We start from the raw sequence: 14,012 nt of genomic DNA, 5'->3' as shown, positions 1-14,012 counted from the left end.
TGCGGCTGCGCAGCCACATTGGGTTTTGCCGGTGCCCCTCCCCTCAGCTCTGTTCCCCGCTGGGCGGGGACGCTGACGAACCCAAGGCCGGAGCAATTCCAGGACTGCGGTGAGGAGGGCTCGGTCTGAGGGTGCGGATGGGTGGATAGATAGATGGATGGCACGGGAGAGGAGCAGTAAAAAATAATAAAGAAACGGGTGATGGCTGGGAGATGGAGACGAGCATAGAGTGAATGGACAAATCTTGCTGTTGCGGGTGGGTGAGGACACAGGCTGAAGGCTAGAGCTAGCCGGGGACTGGGGCAGACGCAGAGCTGACAAGCAGAATGCTTCCTCTTCCTTCAGCCCAGACCCCTTTCCTGCGTTAACAAAACCAAACCCTTCCTCTTGTTCCCCACCATCCATCTCACTAGAGCACCTGGGCGGGGTTTCCTTTCTCCCAGGGGTAGGCTGGAGGACAGAGCTTGATTAGGAAGAATCCGGGTGTATTCTGGGACCTATTCTCTTTCAAGCATCGCACCCTCATATTCTGGACCCCACTCTTTTTCAAGCTTTGCACCCCCACGAAGATCAGAGTCCAACCGCATTCTCTGATGACCCTCCTTTCTCTGTTCCCTGGAGGTTATGTTCGGCTCCACCTGCAAATACTGCAGTGGAAACTAATGGCCTGTTCATGGTGATTTGAATCTCATTTAAATATTTCCCAAAGCAACCAGATCCCAGGCCTGTTCTAGTCCTCAGTCACCTCCGGTGCCCTTACCCGCAATCTCAGTAGCTAGGTTTCAACAATTCCTGTTTTCTAGGTCTGCATCTGTACTGTCAGGTAGGTGGATGTGAGACGCTGGATCCTCTTGGTTTTCTGAAAGCCATACATCATCCTTGGCACCATGCTGTCCCCTCAGCGGGCTTTACTCTGCAACCTCAATCACATCCATCTCCAGCATGTCTCCCTAGGCCTGCACTTGTCTCGCCGTCCTGAACTACGAGAGGGGCCTCTGAGTACACCCCCACCTCCGGGAGACACAGGGGGCAAGGAAAGCAGAGGGCCCTGCAGCGGGACCCTGGTGGACGCCAACTCCAACAGTCCAGCTGTGCCCTGCAGATGCTGCCAGGAGCACGGGCCCAGCATAGAAAACCAGCAAGACCCTTCCCAGGAGGAAGAGGCTGCCTCGCCTTCAGATCCAGGATGCTCTTCCTCTCTCAGCTCGTGCTCAGATCTTAGCCCTGATGAATCACCAGTGTCAGTCTACTCGCGAGACCTGCCTGGTAATGAGGATGCCAACCCTCAGTCCAGCATCTTGGAGCTGGGCTCTCCTCTGGCTCCAGCAGGCCCTAGCACCTGCTCCCCAGACAGCTTCTGTTGCTCTCCTGATTCTTGCTCCGGAATATCTTCTCCACCTGGACCTGACCTGGACTCGAACTGCAACGCCCTGACCACCTGCCAGGACCTACCTTCCCCAGGCTTGGAGGAAGAGGAAGACAGTGGGGAACAGGATCTTGCTACCTCTGAGCTCTCAGAGACCGAAGATGGGAGAATTGACGCAGGGAAAGCAGAGCCCAGTTGGAAAATTAACCCCATTTGGAAAATCGACACAGAGAAAACTGAAGCTGGGTGGAAAACCATCGAGGACAGTGACTCTGGTTGGAAAACGGACGAAAATACAAACTCGAGCTTGAAAACGGAATCTGGGAAATTGGCTTCTTGTTTGAACACCAATTCTGGTTCGAAAATAGATGCAGGGAAAACTGATGGGGGATGGAGAGGTGACGTCAGCCAGGAGCCGGTGCCCCATCGGACAATCACGTCCTTCCATGAGCTGGCCCAGAAGCGCAAGCGGGGTCCAGGGCTGCCCCTTGTGCCGCAGGCCAAGAAAGATCGCAGCGACTGGCTCATAGTCTTCTCGCCAGACACTGAGCTCCCTCCGACTGGGTCCCTGGGAGGTTCTTTGGCACCTTCCCGAGAAGTCACCACCTTCAAGGAACTCCGGTCGCGAAGCCGAGCCCAGCCGCCGCCAGTACCGCCCCGAGACCCTCCGGCTGGGTGGGCTTTGGTCCCGCCTCGACCGCCTCCCCCTCCGGTCCCTCCGCGGAGGAAGAAGAATCGACTCGGGTTGCAGCCTATTGCAGAGGGGCTGTCGGAGGAGGGCAGGGCGGCCAGCCCCCCGGCTGGTGAGGAGGCACCCGCCCCGCAGGAGCCCGAGGAACCGCGCCAGCAAGCCGTGGGTAAGAAGCGCGGACCCGCAGGAGGGCGGGTCCTGAGCCCGCCCCTGGTCCCCTCCTTCTGTAGTGTCCTCCCCGCCCCATCTCCAGGGCGCGCTCTGGGAAAGGGAAACTGGGTGGATCTTGGAGTGAAGGGACTAACTCTTTGCTCCTCTCTTTCCCGCCCCTCCTTGCCTGGCTGCCGGCCGCGCTGCCCTCCCCCTCCGCACCTGGCCCCGCCAATCCCGCCTGCAGCCGGTCCCTCGCTATTCCCTCGGCCCCCGGTTTTCCGGTTCTCGGCCGACGGGCGCCCCCTGTTGGAGGCTGGGGGCGCGGGCGCACCCGGGTCCCTGCTCTTTACGCCTCTAACCCGGTGGCCCAATTCCCGGCTCCGGCTTCTGGGGGCAGCGAGTCCCCCGGAGGAGCAGCTCCTGCCTGTGCGCCTATCCCCAGTGGGAGCTTATTCTCCTCCCACGCGGGAGGCATTGCCTTGCCTGGCCAGCCCCGAACTGGCACTGCTGCTATCCCCGCTCTTCCCCAGAAGTAGCACCTTCCCCGCCGCGGCGCCCCTACCCCGCCAGGTTCCCGCCCCCCCGCTGCCAACACCACCGTGTCCGCCGACCGCCCCTCGCTGGACCAGAAGGCCACCACCTCCGCCCAGGCAACGTAAGACGGACCCGGGCCAGCCCCGCGGGCCGCGCCTCGGCTCGCTGTCCCTCCAGTACTGGGGCCAGCCTGCGTTTTAGCCTTTTTCTAGGGTGCCTGGCTAGGTCTCGCCCTTGGAGTTGGGCAGACTCCTAGCGGGCTCATTAGTCCCAGGGAGGCTGACCTTGCTGGGGGTGAGGAGCATGACTGCTCCCCTCGCTGCACAGCGGGCTCCACTTGGTCTCCTGCCTAGCTTAAGGGGTCCATTGTTAGGGACCTGGAGTCACACCCTCTGTGGAATTCCTCCGCTAGGGGAGTTCTTGGCCTCGGTGGTTTGGACCTACTGTCCCCTCCCAAGAGATTCTAGCCACATCTCCTCCATTAGTCCCGCCGCAAGTAGGGTGAAGCTGGAGCCTAGCATTGACAAGGTGCAAGGTGACTACGAGGGTTCTCCAAGATTCCCCACCCTTTCCCGTCTGTCTGTCTTTTCATTGGTCGAGGCTCCCACGTGCTCGGAGTGGGTGCAGCCCTCGGTTTCCTCGCCCAGTCATCTTCCTTCTTAAAGGCCCAGCTAGCTGGTCGGTGTGGCTCCCCGATTAACCACAGGAAGGGCAATGGGAACTGAGGTGGGGGCGGCGAGGGTCGGGGTTTGCCTAAGACTACCCTCTGCTCTACGCCCCAAGTGGCTGTGTTCTTTTTCCTCTATTCTCAAACTATGAGACTAAGGGAGCCGGCGTCCTCTGTGTAACCCTTGGCAAGTAAGCGTCATCGCCTCCCTCTTCTCTTACTTAGTGCGCAGTTCCTGGTCGTTTGCGGGTATTCCCAGGGCCCAGCGGCTGTGGATGGCAGAAGCCCAGAGTGGGACTGGCGAGCTGCAGGAGCAGAAGAAAGGTAGTAACCCTTCCCGCCTTCTATGGTCTATAGCTATCCACCCCAACCCCCCCTGTCGAAACCAGGGGCTTTGATGTGTCTTCCTTCTGTCTCCACCCAGGTCTCCTGATAGCTGTCAGCGCTTCAGTGGACAAAATCATCTCGCATTTTGGGGCTGCTAGGAACTTGGTTCAGAAGGTGAGTTGGTTTGAGGGAGGATGTTGGAAGATTTAATGTAGTGAGGGGGAAGTCGAAGGACATTGGAACAGTTGGCTGGCCACGCCTCTAGACCCTCTTGCTTTGCGCTTTGTGCGCTGTCCCCAGGCTCAATTGGGGGATAGCCGGCTGAGCCCAGATGTGGGGCATCTGGTATTGACCACTCTCTGCCCGGCCCTCCATGCTCTGGTGGCTGATGGGCTGAAGCCATTCCGGAAGGACCTCATTACTGGACAGCGTAGGAGTAGCCCTTGGAGCGTGGTGGAGGCATCTGTGAAACCAGGTGAGCCGTGAGGGAGTGGAATCCGATGGGAGTAGGGCCTGGGCCTGGCTGACCCTTGCCCCTGTCCTCAGGTTCCTGCACACATTCGATGGGATCTCTGTACAGCCAAGTCAGCCGACTGGCCCCTTTGAGCAGCAGCCGCAGCCGCTTCCATGCTTTCATCTTGGGCCTCCTCAAGTGAGTGTGGCATTTCCCCCACGGTTCTTTCGGCCTTGGAAGCACCGTGGCTAGGACATAGTAGTGGAAGCTGTTTTCAGAGACCTCCCCATCTCCAGGGTTGTCCCTCATTCTCCACCTCTTCCCTGAATTTACCACCTCTCTTTTCTTCTCCAGCACCAAACAGTTGGAACTGTGGTTTTCCAGCCTCCAGGAGGATGCAGGTCAGAAGCTCAGATGGGAGGGCATGGTACTGCCGGGCTAGGAGAGGACAGGCTCTCTTCTGCTGGTCTTTACTGATGTCAGGATACACATCTAGGGAAAGAGTATGAGACGAGACTCAGCCCTGGATATCTAGCCCTGCATGTTTTTCCTCTTGAAGTCTCCCTTGCCTTGGGGACCATCTCTTGTTCCTTGCACTTGGAAGAGGCCCCTCCCCCTCTTGCTTCCTTAGAGCTTTCAAGCTTTGAGTTCTTCTGTGGGTCTCTTCCTCAGTGGGTCTCTTCCTCAGCAAGGTTCCAGCTCTACCCTGAAAGGCAGGTCCTCACTCCTGTGTGTGTTCCCAGGCCGTTTGGTCTTTTTCCTTTCTAGCCTATACAATGTCTCTGTTAACAGCACTAACTGGACAAGTCTTCCTCAAGAGGCAATGGTTCCCCACGGGCAGAGAGTAATTGTCAGTCCTGTAGCCCAGCTCTTCCTGCCTGTTGCCCACCCAGAGTGAGAAGACTGAGAGATGTTCGTTGGCTCTGGAATTGGTGCCGTCTGGGGCTGATGTTGGCTGCTCTTTTCCAGGCCTGCTATCTGTCTTGTATCTGCCCACTGGATTCTTGTCCCTGGCACGTGGTAGTTGTCCATCCCTGGCTACAGAGCTGCTGCTGCTGCTGCAGCCGCTGTCGGTGCTCACCTTCCACCTGGACCTGCTCTTTGAGCACCACCACCACCTGCCCCTGGGCCTGCAGCAGGCTCCTGCCCCTTCAGGCCCCCCTCCTGCCCTCCAGCAGACTATGCAAGCTGTGTTGCACTGGGGAGGACGTTTGGCTCAGAGTCTCCGAGGGACTTCAGGGGAGGCCCCTACAGACCCTTCACCCCCCTCAACACGCCCTCCACCAGGCAGCTGGTGGGATCAGCTGACCCAGGCATCTCGGGTCTATGCCTCTGGAGGCACCGAGGGCTTCCCTCTTCTCCGGTGGGGACCCAAGCCTCATGGAACTACAGCTGAAGGTGCACAGGAGACACCTTCACCCACGGAACAAGCCACACCAGGCAGAAGCATGTGGTTGGGGCGCCTATTTGGTGTGCCTGGGTGCCCCTCAGAAACTGAGAGTGGAGCTTTCAAATCTAGGTATGTATGCACCTGCACTTTGTCCCTTTACTGAACTTCCGGTCTCATCAGCGCTCCCAGTGGCCAGTCATTCAGGATCCTTTAGATAACAGGCAGGCGATTGGTTTTTGTAGCTATGGGCTTTAATGGTTACATTCACAAATGATTACATTTTAGTGGCTACATACAGTTCCTGATTTCAAGCTGAGTGGTGGTGGTGCACGCCTTTTTTTTATCTTTTCGTGTTTTTTTTTTTTTTTGGTCGCACATCACAATGGCTGCTCCTGAAACATACCAGGAATAGACCTTAGTATTCTTAGTATTTCCTCTTTCAGAAAGCTACTTCCCCAACTACCCATTCAGCTCACTCCTTTACTTCCTTACAGTCTTGCTCTGACCTTGACTTAAGAATGAGGGCGTTGGTGGCACAGGCCTTTAATCCCAGCACTTGGGAGGCAGAGGCAGGCGGATTTCTGAGTTCGAGGCCAGCCTGGTCTACAGAGTGAGTTCCAGGACAGCCAGGACTACACAGAGAAACCCTGTCTCAAAAAAAAACAAAAAAAAAACAAAAAAAAAAAAAAAAGAAGAAAGAAAAAAAGAAAAAGAAAAACCCAAACCAAAGTTCCTGATCTCACAGTTTGGCTCTTAGAGCTGAAAATATTTATCTCATGCTTTAGAAAAAAAAAAAAATCCCTGACCCAGCAGGTGCTTTTTTCAGTGATGTCTGGTGACTTTAGCTATGACTCTAAACCTGTGTCTGTCGCCAGCCACTCTGCCCTCTGCTCTGATTGTTTTCCCAGTGTGCTACTTGGGGGATTCTTGGGTTCTTTTTCTGGAGTCCTGTGGCTTTAATGACCTACATTCTTCCCTCTTAGGAGACCATCCAGCTGGTTGCCCCCAACAGTAAGTGTGCTAGCTCTGGTGAAGCGGGGGACACCTTCTGAGACTCCTCCTGAGGAGCCTGTGGACTCGCCAGTCAGCATGGTTCAGGCTGACAGGTAAGGGCTGGGAGAGTCTTCCTGTGTGTTGTCTCCAGAGAATGGGCAGGAGGCAGTGGGAAAGGCTTTGCTTCTTCCCTGCTAGAACACTAATTTCTTTGACCCTTAGCTTCCTTCTCTGGAAAGGAAGTTGCTGGTCGTAGTGGCTGCACTTGGGAACCTGACACAGCAGGATCTTGAGTTTCAGGCCAGTTGCAGCTCTTGCATAAATGTGGGGCACAGAACATGTATGCAGGCAAAACCCCATACACATAAAAAATAAAGACATGGAAAACTGTTTCCTTTAACTCATATAAACCTGTCTGCATGATTAAAGAAAGGTATTATGCATAGTCAGATTGGGTATTTATTTATTTATTAATTTATTTGAGACAAAGTTTCCTTGTATAGCTTGGCTATCCTGGTACTTGTTTTGTAAACCAGGCTGTCCTCAAACTCACAGAGGTCTGCCTACCTTTGCTGGGACTGAAAGTGTGTGCTACCACACTCTGGTTTCTTTTTTTATACAGGGTGTGTTTGTGTAGCCTAAAGTGGCCTTGAACTCAGTAAGTCTCAGCCTCTCAAGTGCTGGTATTAATAGTATGCACTACCATGCCCGCTCAGACTTCTAGTTTAAGGCTATGTTTCTTCTGAGTCTTTTCAGTCTGTTTGAATTAAGCACTTTCAATTATTTGGATTTATTTGTGAGGCAGGGTCTCACTACGTAGCCTAGGTTGCTGGGATGTGGAGACCTGAGTGTTGGCATTACTGGCGTGTGCTGTCATGCCTTGCTAGAATTAAGCTTTTGGACTGTCACCTGTCCAGGCACTTCTTTCTGCCAGGCATTATGCCAGGGATGGAACAAAAATCACCCCATTTTGTTCATACCCCACTTTTAAGAAGCACATGGTGCACTGGAGATGAGTGTGGCTGGTATGTTAGAGAAGATTGGGCATACAGGGTGATGTGGCTGTAACCTGGCTAGAAGCAGACAGGGGAGCTGAACTTCTTTGGAATCCCTGGGATCCCTGGCTTGGAGCTTAGGTGTTTTCTGGCATGTGGCTGGTAGGGAAAGTAGAAGTCACAGTGAGGGGATTTAAGTGTAGTGAGCTGTGGGATATGATGGATGGGTCAACCAGCCAACCAAGGACCCAGGGTGTCATTCTCAGGCAGTGGAAACCCTGGAAGGGGCTAGAGTCTGAGGATGGTACACTTGGTTATGCTTCAGGAAGATATGAAGCCAGGTGGAGAGGGGAGGGGAAACCAAGAGAAGCTCTCAGAGATAAATGATTCTATGTAGCGAGCACCCCAGAGCCACTAGAGATCAAATCTGGGCAATGGCTGCACAGCTGAAGAGCACAAAGGAGATAAGGCCACAGTGAACTTTGGTGATGGGTTGCCAAGAACAGCTGAGTGGATGCTCTTTCCCACTTCAGGAAGGCACATCTTATCTGCATATGTGGAATTTGAACACCAGAGGGAAGTGCAGTTTCAAGTGAGCATTTCAAGGGTGGGTTTGTGGTTCAGGAGAGCCAGGTCCCCAGAGTCAACATGTCAATGGGTGACCCATGTCTCTCCTGGAGTCCAGCAAATGTTGGCTGAACCAACAGGGGCGATCTGCCATAGGACGGGCCAGCCCGGGGACCTGGACATTTTGTCCCTTCACTTTTCTTCTTGACTTCCCTCAGGGCAGTCCGGGCTCTCTGTGACCACACTGCTGCAGGACCTGACCAGCTGAGCTTCCAGCGTGGGGAAGTGCTTCGTGTCATTGCCACAGTGGATGAGGACTGGCTTCGCTGTGGGCGGGATGGTGTGGAGGGGCTGGTGCCCGTGGGATACACCTCCCTTGTTCTGTAGCTCTGAGCCTGTTTCCTTTTCCTAGGCTCATGAATACTGTTCGTGTGAACTGACCATCCCAGAAGCATTTTTCCTTCTGCAAACCCACACTTCTTCCCATATCTATTTCTGTGGACAGTTAAAATAAACTTTCCTTCCTCCCTCAACACCCACCTTTGAGGTGAAATCTGCTCTTGCAAATATGTAAAAGGGACTTCCTGTCCACAGGATTCCTCTTCTCCATCTGCACAAGAGAATACTGTCCCTCCTATCTGCAAGTCAGTATCTATCCCACCTCCACCTTCACCCAAGTGGACTGTGCCAGTATAATACACATGCCTTTGCCCCCAAACCCGCAGGGCCCGTGGTCTCCTCACTGTCTCTTGCCCTTCTTGCCTGTATTTAAGATGTACTCCTGCTGTGCCGAGTGCTGGCTGGAAGCCTGGACACCCCTGGTGGGTAGGCCTGTGCTGTTGGTCTGCCTCTTTCCTTCTTTTTCCCAATAAAATGTGGGAGTTGAACAGATATGTGTCCCTGTGGGTCTCACCATATAGGCACTGCTGTGGGGAAGTCCTTTGATTGTAGCCCAACGCAGATAGATACTTCCTCCCTAGCCAAGGAAGGCTTTTTTTGGGGGGGAGGGGGGGCTGGCTTCAAATTTGCAGAGATCTGTCTGTCTTGATTACTGGTATTAAAGGTCTGTGTTATCACACCTGGCTCAGACAGATGCAGAGTTTGTTTTTTAAAAATGTATTTATTTATTTATTTACATGAATGCTCTGTCTGCGTGTATACCTGAAAGTTAGTACAGGTCATCAGATCTCATTACAGATGGTTGTGAGCCACCATGAAGTTGCTGGGAATTGAACTCAGGACCTTTGGAAGAACAGCCTCACTGCTGAGCCATGTCTCCAGCTCCCAGGGTTTTTTTTTTTTTTAAATATATTTAAGTTTCATGTGGGCAGGGGCACCCATGCCATGGCTCACATCTGGAGGTCAGAGAACCACTGTGGGAGTCTTCGTTTCTACCCTATTTATGACAGTGGTGTTAAAGCTTCCTAATGCTGTGACCCTGTAATTCAGTTCATGTTGTGGTGACCCCAGCTATAAAAGTATTTCCTGCTACTTCATAACTGTAAGTTTGCTACTGTTATGAATTGTCATGTAAGCATCTGATGTGCGGCCCACAGGTTGAGCACTATTGCTCTGTTAGATCTGGTAGAGTTGCAGACAGTTGGGAGCTTCCAATGCAGGTTTTGGGAACATACATGGGGCCATTGCAGGAACAGAAGGCCTTTCGACTACTTAGGCATCTCTAACCCCTTGGTTTTTTTTCTTTTCCTCTATGTATTTATTTTTGTATGTGAAGGGACATGTGTTCCCTACATGTGGAGGTCAGACAACTTTTGGGAATCAGCTGCTGGCCCCTCTTGCTTTGTTTTTAGACTGCTGTTTCATTGGACTGATAGAGCTTGAATAAAGACTAGAAACAATGGAAGCATAGTCCTTGTAATTATGCTTAACTAGATTTTGAGGTTAAAGGAAGGGTTGATGTTGGAATTGACAGGTTAACACTACCAAGCAAACTGCCTCACCATCTATTAGTTGGCTAAGTTTGTCGAGTTTCCTATTAGCGTTTTTTTTTGGGGGGGAAAAAAGCTAGACTAAAATGTCCTAGGGATTCACTATAAAGGGTTGGCTAGATAGGGGAGTCATTAAAAACAAAATAGAACAGAATGCTGTAATTATAACCATGCAACAGGAATGCCAGGGAGAAACAAGACCCATGACACAGAAGTGAAATGGGGCGAAGGGTCTGGGAGATTTTCTCTTTGGGAATTGTGGGTGATAAGAGGGGATAAAAACTTTAGCCTGCCTAATACCTGGCTGTGGGTCTCTATACCTGTTTCCATCCACTCCTGGATGTAGCCTCTCAGAGGACAGTTATGCTAGGCTCCTGTCTGCAAGCACAACAGAGTATAGTGTCCCATGATGTGGGTCTCAAGTTGGGGCAGTCACTGGTTGGCCAGTCCCCCAGTCTCTGCTCTGTCTTTATCCCTGCACATCTTGTAGGCAGGACAATTTTTGGGTCAAGGGTTTTCTGGGTGGGTTGGTCCCCCTCCCTCCACTGGAAGTCCCACCTGGATACAGAAGGTAATCACATCAGCTAGGGTCACCCCTCTTGACTTCCAGGCACCTCCCCCATCTCAGGTCTCTAACTTATTCTAGAGATATCCCCCTTCCCCACAGCAATCATGTGGGTGCTTAGGGGATCTCTCCACTGCGCTATCTTCTCAGGTATTTATTTTATCCTTAAAAGAGCCAGAGTTTTGAAGAAGCCAAGGAGGAGGGCAACCCTGTAGGAGGACCAACAGTCTCAATTAACCTGGACCCCCAAGATCTCTCAGATACTGGACCACCAACCAGGCAGCATACACCAGCTGATATGAGGCCCCAAACACATATCCAGCAGAGGACTGCTGGGTCTGGGTTCAGTCAGAGAAGAGGCACCTAACCCTCAAGAGACTGAGGCCCCAGGGAGTGGAGAGGTCTGGTGGGGTGGGTGGTGGTGGGGTGGGGACATCCTCGTGGAGACAGGAGGTATGGGATGGGGAACAGTCAGAGGGTGGACTGAGAGGGGGATAAAATCTGGAGTGTAAAAAAAATAGAGGCAGAGTTTAAGTTTTTGACATTTCTCTCATTGTGTACCTTCCCCCCCACCATGAGCAGGACTGAAGAGACCTTGGTTGCCGCAGCAAGGTCAAGTGATCTAGGTGGAGTTACCCACCTTGGCTGCCCGGAACACAGCAGAACTGCCCCTGGGCTTGCCCTGAGACATCTCCGGCCGTGACCTGGAATGGACTATGGATTATCCCACCCATCTGGAACCAGGAGGGGTTGTGGGTTGGGTCTTCCCCTTTAAATTGAGAGCTGAACATTAAAGCTTTGGGCCTTGATCAGAGAACTTTGTCTTGGCCTCATCTCTTCTCGCCCTCCTTCCCCCTTCATTCCCAGCCCCCCTTTCAGGTGAATCCAGTTGACTTGTGGCCGCGGGCGGCTACAGATTGGCGCGCCATCGTGGGACTTGAAAACGGGGACCAGCTGAGGAAACACTGTCTTAGGTGGGGCCCCACGGGAAAAAGGTAATAAAAGAATGTATCCCGCGCACTTAGGAAGTAGCAAACAATATTGAATCTAGCGCTAGGTAAGTTTAGGAGGCCATGTTTGCAGGAAGTGCGTTGTGAGGGATAGGTATAGGTCTAGGTCAAATAGGTGTTGACCCGATGCCTACTTTGCCTAGGGGTGACAGTGAATTCGGGATAGGAGATTGGCAGATGCCCGCAGCCTTCAAGAGCTGCCTCAGACGAGAAAGAGCAGGGTTAGAAGAAATTGGAAAACTAAAAAAGCAGCCACAGCTACATCTCCTAAAGAAAGGGATAAAGTGCTAGATCTTAAACTTCAGAGAGAGAACGGGTTTTGAAAAAGCAGTTGTTCTCTCTCTGGGTTATGCCAGCAAAAAGAATGGAAAGGCTGTTTCAGAGCTCTCCTAGGAACAAGAGAAAATTCAGGAGACGTTTTAGACTAAGAGAAACTAAGAGAAATTCTTAGTTCTGCCTTCTTTGTTTATTGTCTTATCCTTGGTGCACCAATGTCCACGTGTGTCTCATTGTGTTTTCTGTCCACATGTCTCGTTGTATGAATGATTGGTCGTCTATGTTTTATGTTCTATGTTTAATGTTTAAAAGATTGTTAAAATTGCTTGATTCAACACTTGGTCTAGTTTAACTTGGTTTTCAAAGGCAGTTCTAATATGCAGAGCAGCTGCTAGTAAGTTTGCTTAACACCTGTAGCTAAAAGTTTGGGAGCTGAGCTGAGCTGGAAAGGCTGCTTTTAAAGGGACAGGCAGGTTTCTTGGATTAAATAAGGAAGTTAAGAGTTGTTTGTCGTGGAAAAAATCTCAGTGATAAGGTGCTTTTATTTTAGAATTGTGGCTAGAAAAAGGGAGAAATTTTGTTTCGTTTAAATATATAAGATGCGTTGTTACTTCATTTTTGTTTGTAATTGGTTTTAAGGTACAAATATGTTCATGTCTTGGTTATAAATTATTGGCCTATAAGTTATTGGGTTTGATTAAAAATTTACAACTTTGGTAACAAAAAGTTGGCTCAAAACTGGTAACACAGGGTTAGTCATTCAAAAACCAGATGTATAAAAGATATAAAAGCAATGTCTATTTAGTGAGATATTAAAGACTGCACTATCGTGCATTCATATATAAGAACTGCAGCCAAACTTTGTAAGGTAATCCACTTGGTGTTGATTTTAGAGAAAAATAGATTGCTTACATTGTTAAAAATTGGTTTTGTTTCCAAAAATTATGGTTATATGCTAATATTGCAAAGGAAACTTAAAAATGTGGTTAATTGCCAACATTCCTTTGGCTACAGCTGACAGGAATCGTGAGCTTGAAAATTTATTGACTTGGTTATGTTTATAGAAGAAAGGCTATAGCAGGTAGAGTTAAATAAAAGAGTTAAAAAACAATTGTGGCACAATATGGGTCTACTGACCCCTTCACACAAGCTTTATTGGATACTGTGGTAGAAGCAAATTTAATGCTCAAATATTGGAAAACTATATGTAAGGCTACTTTGTTAGGAGATTACTTGCTTTGGAGCTCAAAAATGGTGTGATACCAGTAAGAAAACCGCCATGATGATTGCCCAGGCAGGCAATGCAGATTGGGATCTTAACATGCTTCTAGGAGAAGGTTAATGTGAAGGTAATGCTAATCAGGTTAAACTGCCTACAGGATTGCATACATAGGTTGCAATGGTTGCCTGCTGTGCTTAAAATCAACTACCTACTAAAGGGGATCTTAGTGGAAACTTACTCAGTATTAATCAGGGTTCTGAGGAACCATTCCAGAAATTCGTGGACAGGCTGCTGAAAGCAGCTGGTAGAATTTTTGGAGATCCTCAAACAGGAATTCCTTTTGTTACTCATTTGGCTTATGAGAATGCTAATGCAGCCTGTTGCATAAAGCAAAGACAGACTTACTTGGAGACTTCGTCTTTGCGCTAAAATTGGGCCCTCTTACCATCAGGGTCTGTCTGCCTTACAAGGGACCACTGTACAAGCAATGCTTGCACAGAACCGTAAAGTTAAAAAGATGTTTTTAAATGTGGAGATTCAAGTCATTTTTAAAAGGAGGGTCTCAAAAACAGGCACTAGCAAATAATCTGGTCACAAGACAGAAATTTGTCCTTGGTGCAGGAAAGATAATCTCTGGGCTAGGCCTCAGGATATAGGCCAAGATTAAAAACATTTACATCTGAATTAAGTTGATATACAATGGGTGCGGCAGAAGTTTGTGTGACAAATACTCTTTTTGCCTTGGTCATCCTGACCAGCCCCTTGAAGGGTGTTTTCTAGAATTTGTTTATTGCCTTGTTTGTTCCTTGGAAGGGTCAGCTTCAGGGCCAAGAGTTGTAATGATTATGCTGGA

At 50.6% G+C, this 14,012-nt stretch overlaps 1 protein-coding gene across 5 annotated transcripts; it reads left to right on the top strand.

The window, feature by feature from the left end:
• Positions 1-7: 7 nt before the first annotated feature.
• Rusc1 (RUN and SH3 domain containing 1) lies at positions 8-9,028 on the top strand. Of its 5 annotated transcripts, XM_034500660.2 has the most exons (12): positions 8-109; positions 804-2,223; positions 2,455-2,865; positions 3,157-3,279; positions 3,637-3,735; positions 3,836-3,912; positions 4,039-4,213; positions 4,285-4,390; positions 4,547-4,593; positions 5,162-5,711; positions 6,566-6,688; positions 8,356-9,028. In XM_034500660.2, the coding sequence occupies exons 2-12, from the start codon at positions 888-890 to the stop codon at positions 8,522-8,524; spliced, it is 3,216 nt and encodes a 1,071-aa protein (XP_034356551.1). In that variant the 5' UTR covers positions 8-109; positions 804-887; the 3' UTR covers positions 8,525-9,028. The 5 variants fall into 5 exon arrangements, with proteins under 5 accessions (XP_034356551.1, XP_034356552.1, XP_034356554.1 ...); XM_034500661.2 differs by lacking the exon at positions 3,157-3,279; XM_034500663.2 differs by lacking the exons at positions 2,455-2,865; positions 3,157-3,279.
• Positions 9,029-14,012: the final 4,984 nt, after the last annotated feature.

Source organism: Arvicanthis niloticus, chromosome 4, assembly GCF_011762505.2.
Source record: "Arvicanthis niloticus isolate mArvNil1 chromosome 4, mArvNil1.pat.X, whole genome shotgun sequence".
Classification (NCBI taxonomy): domain Eukaryota; kingdom Metazoa; phylum Chordata; class Mammalia; order Rodentia; family Muridae; genus Arvicanthis; species Arvicanthis niloticus.
Note: the sequence above shows the minus strand (reverse complement) of the source record. Positions and strands in the feature narration are given on the sequence as shown.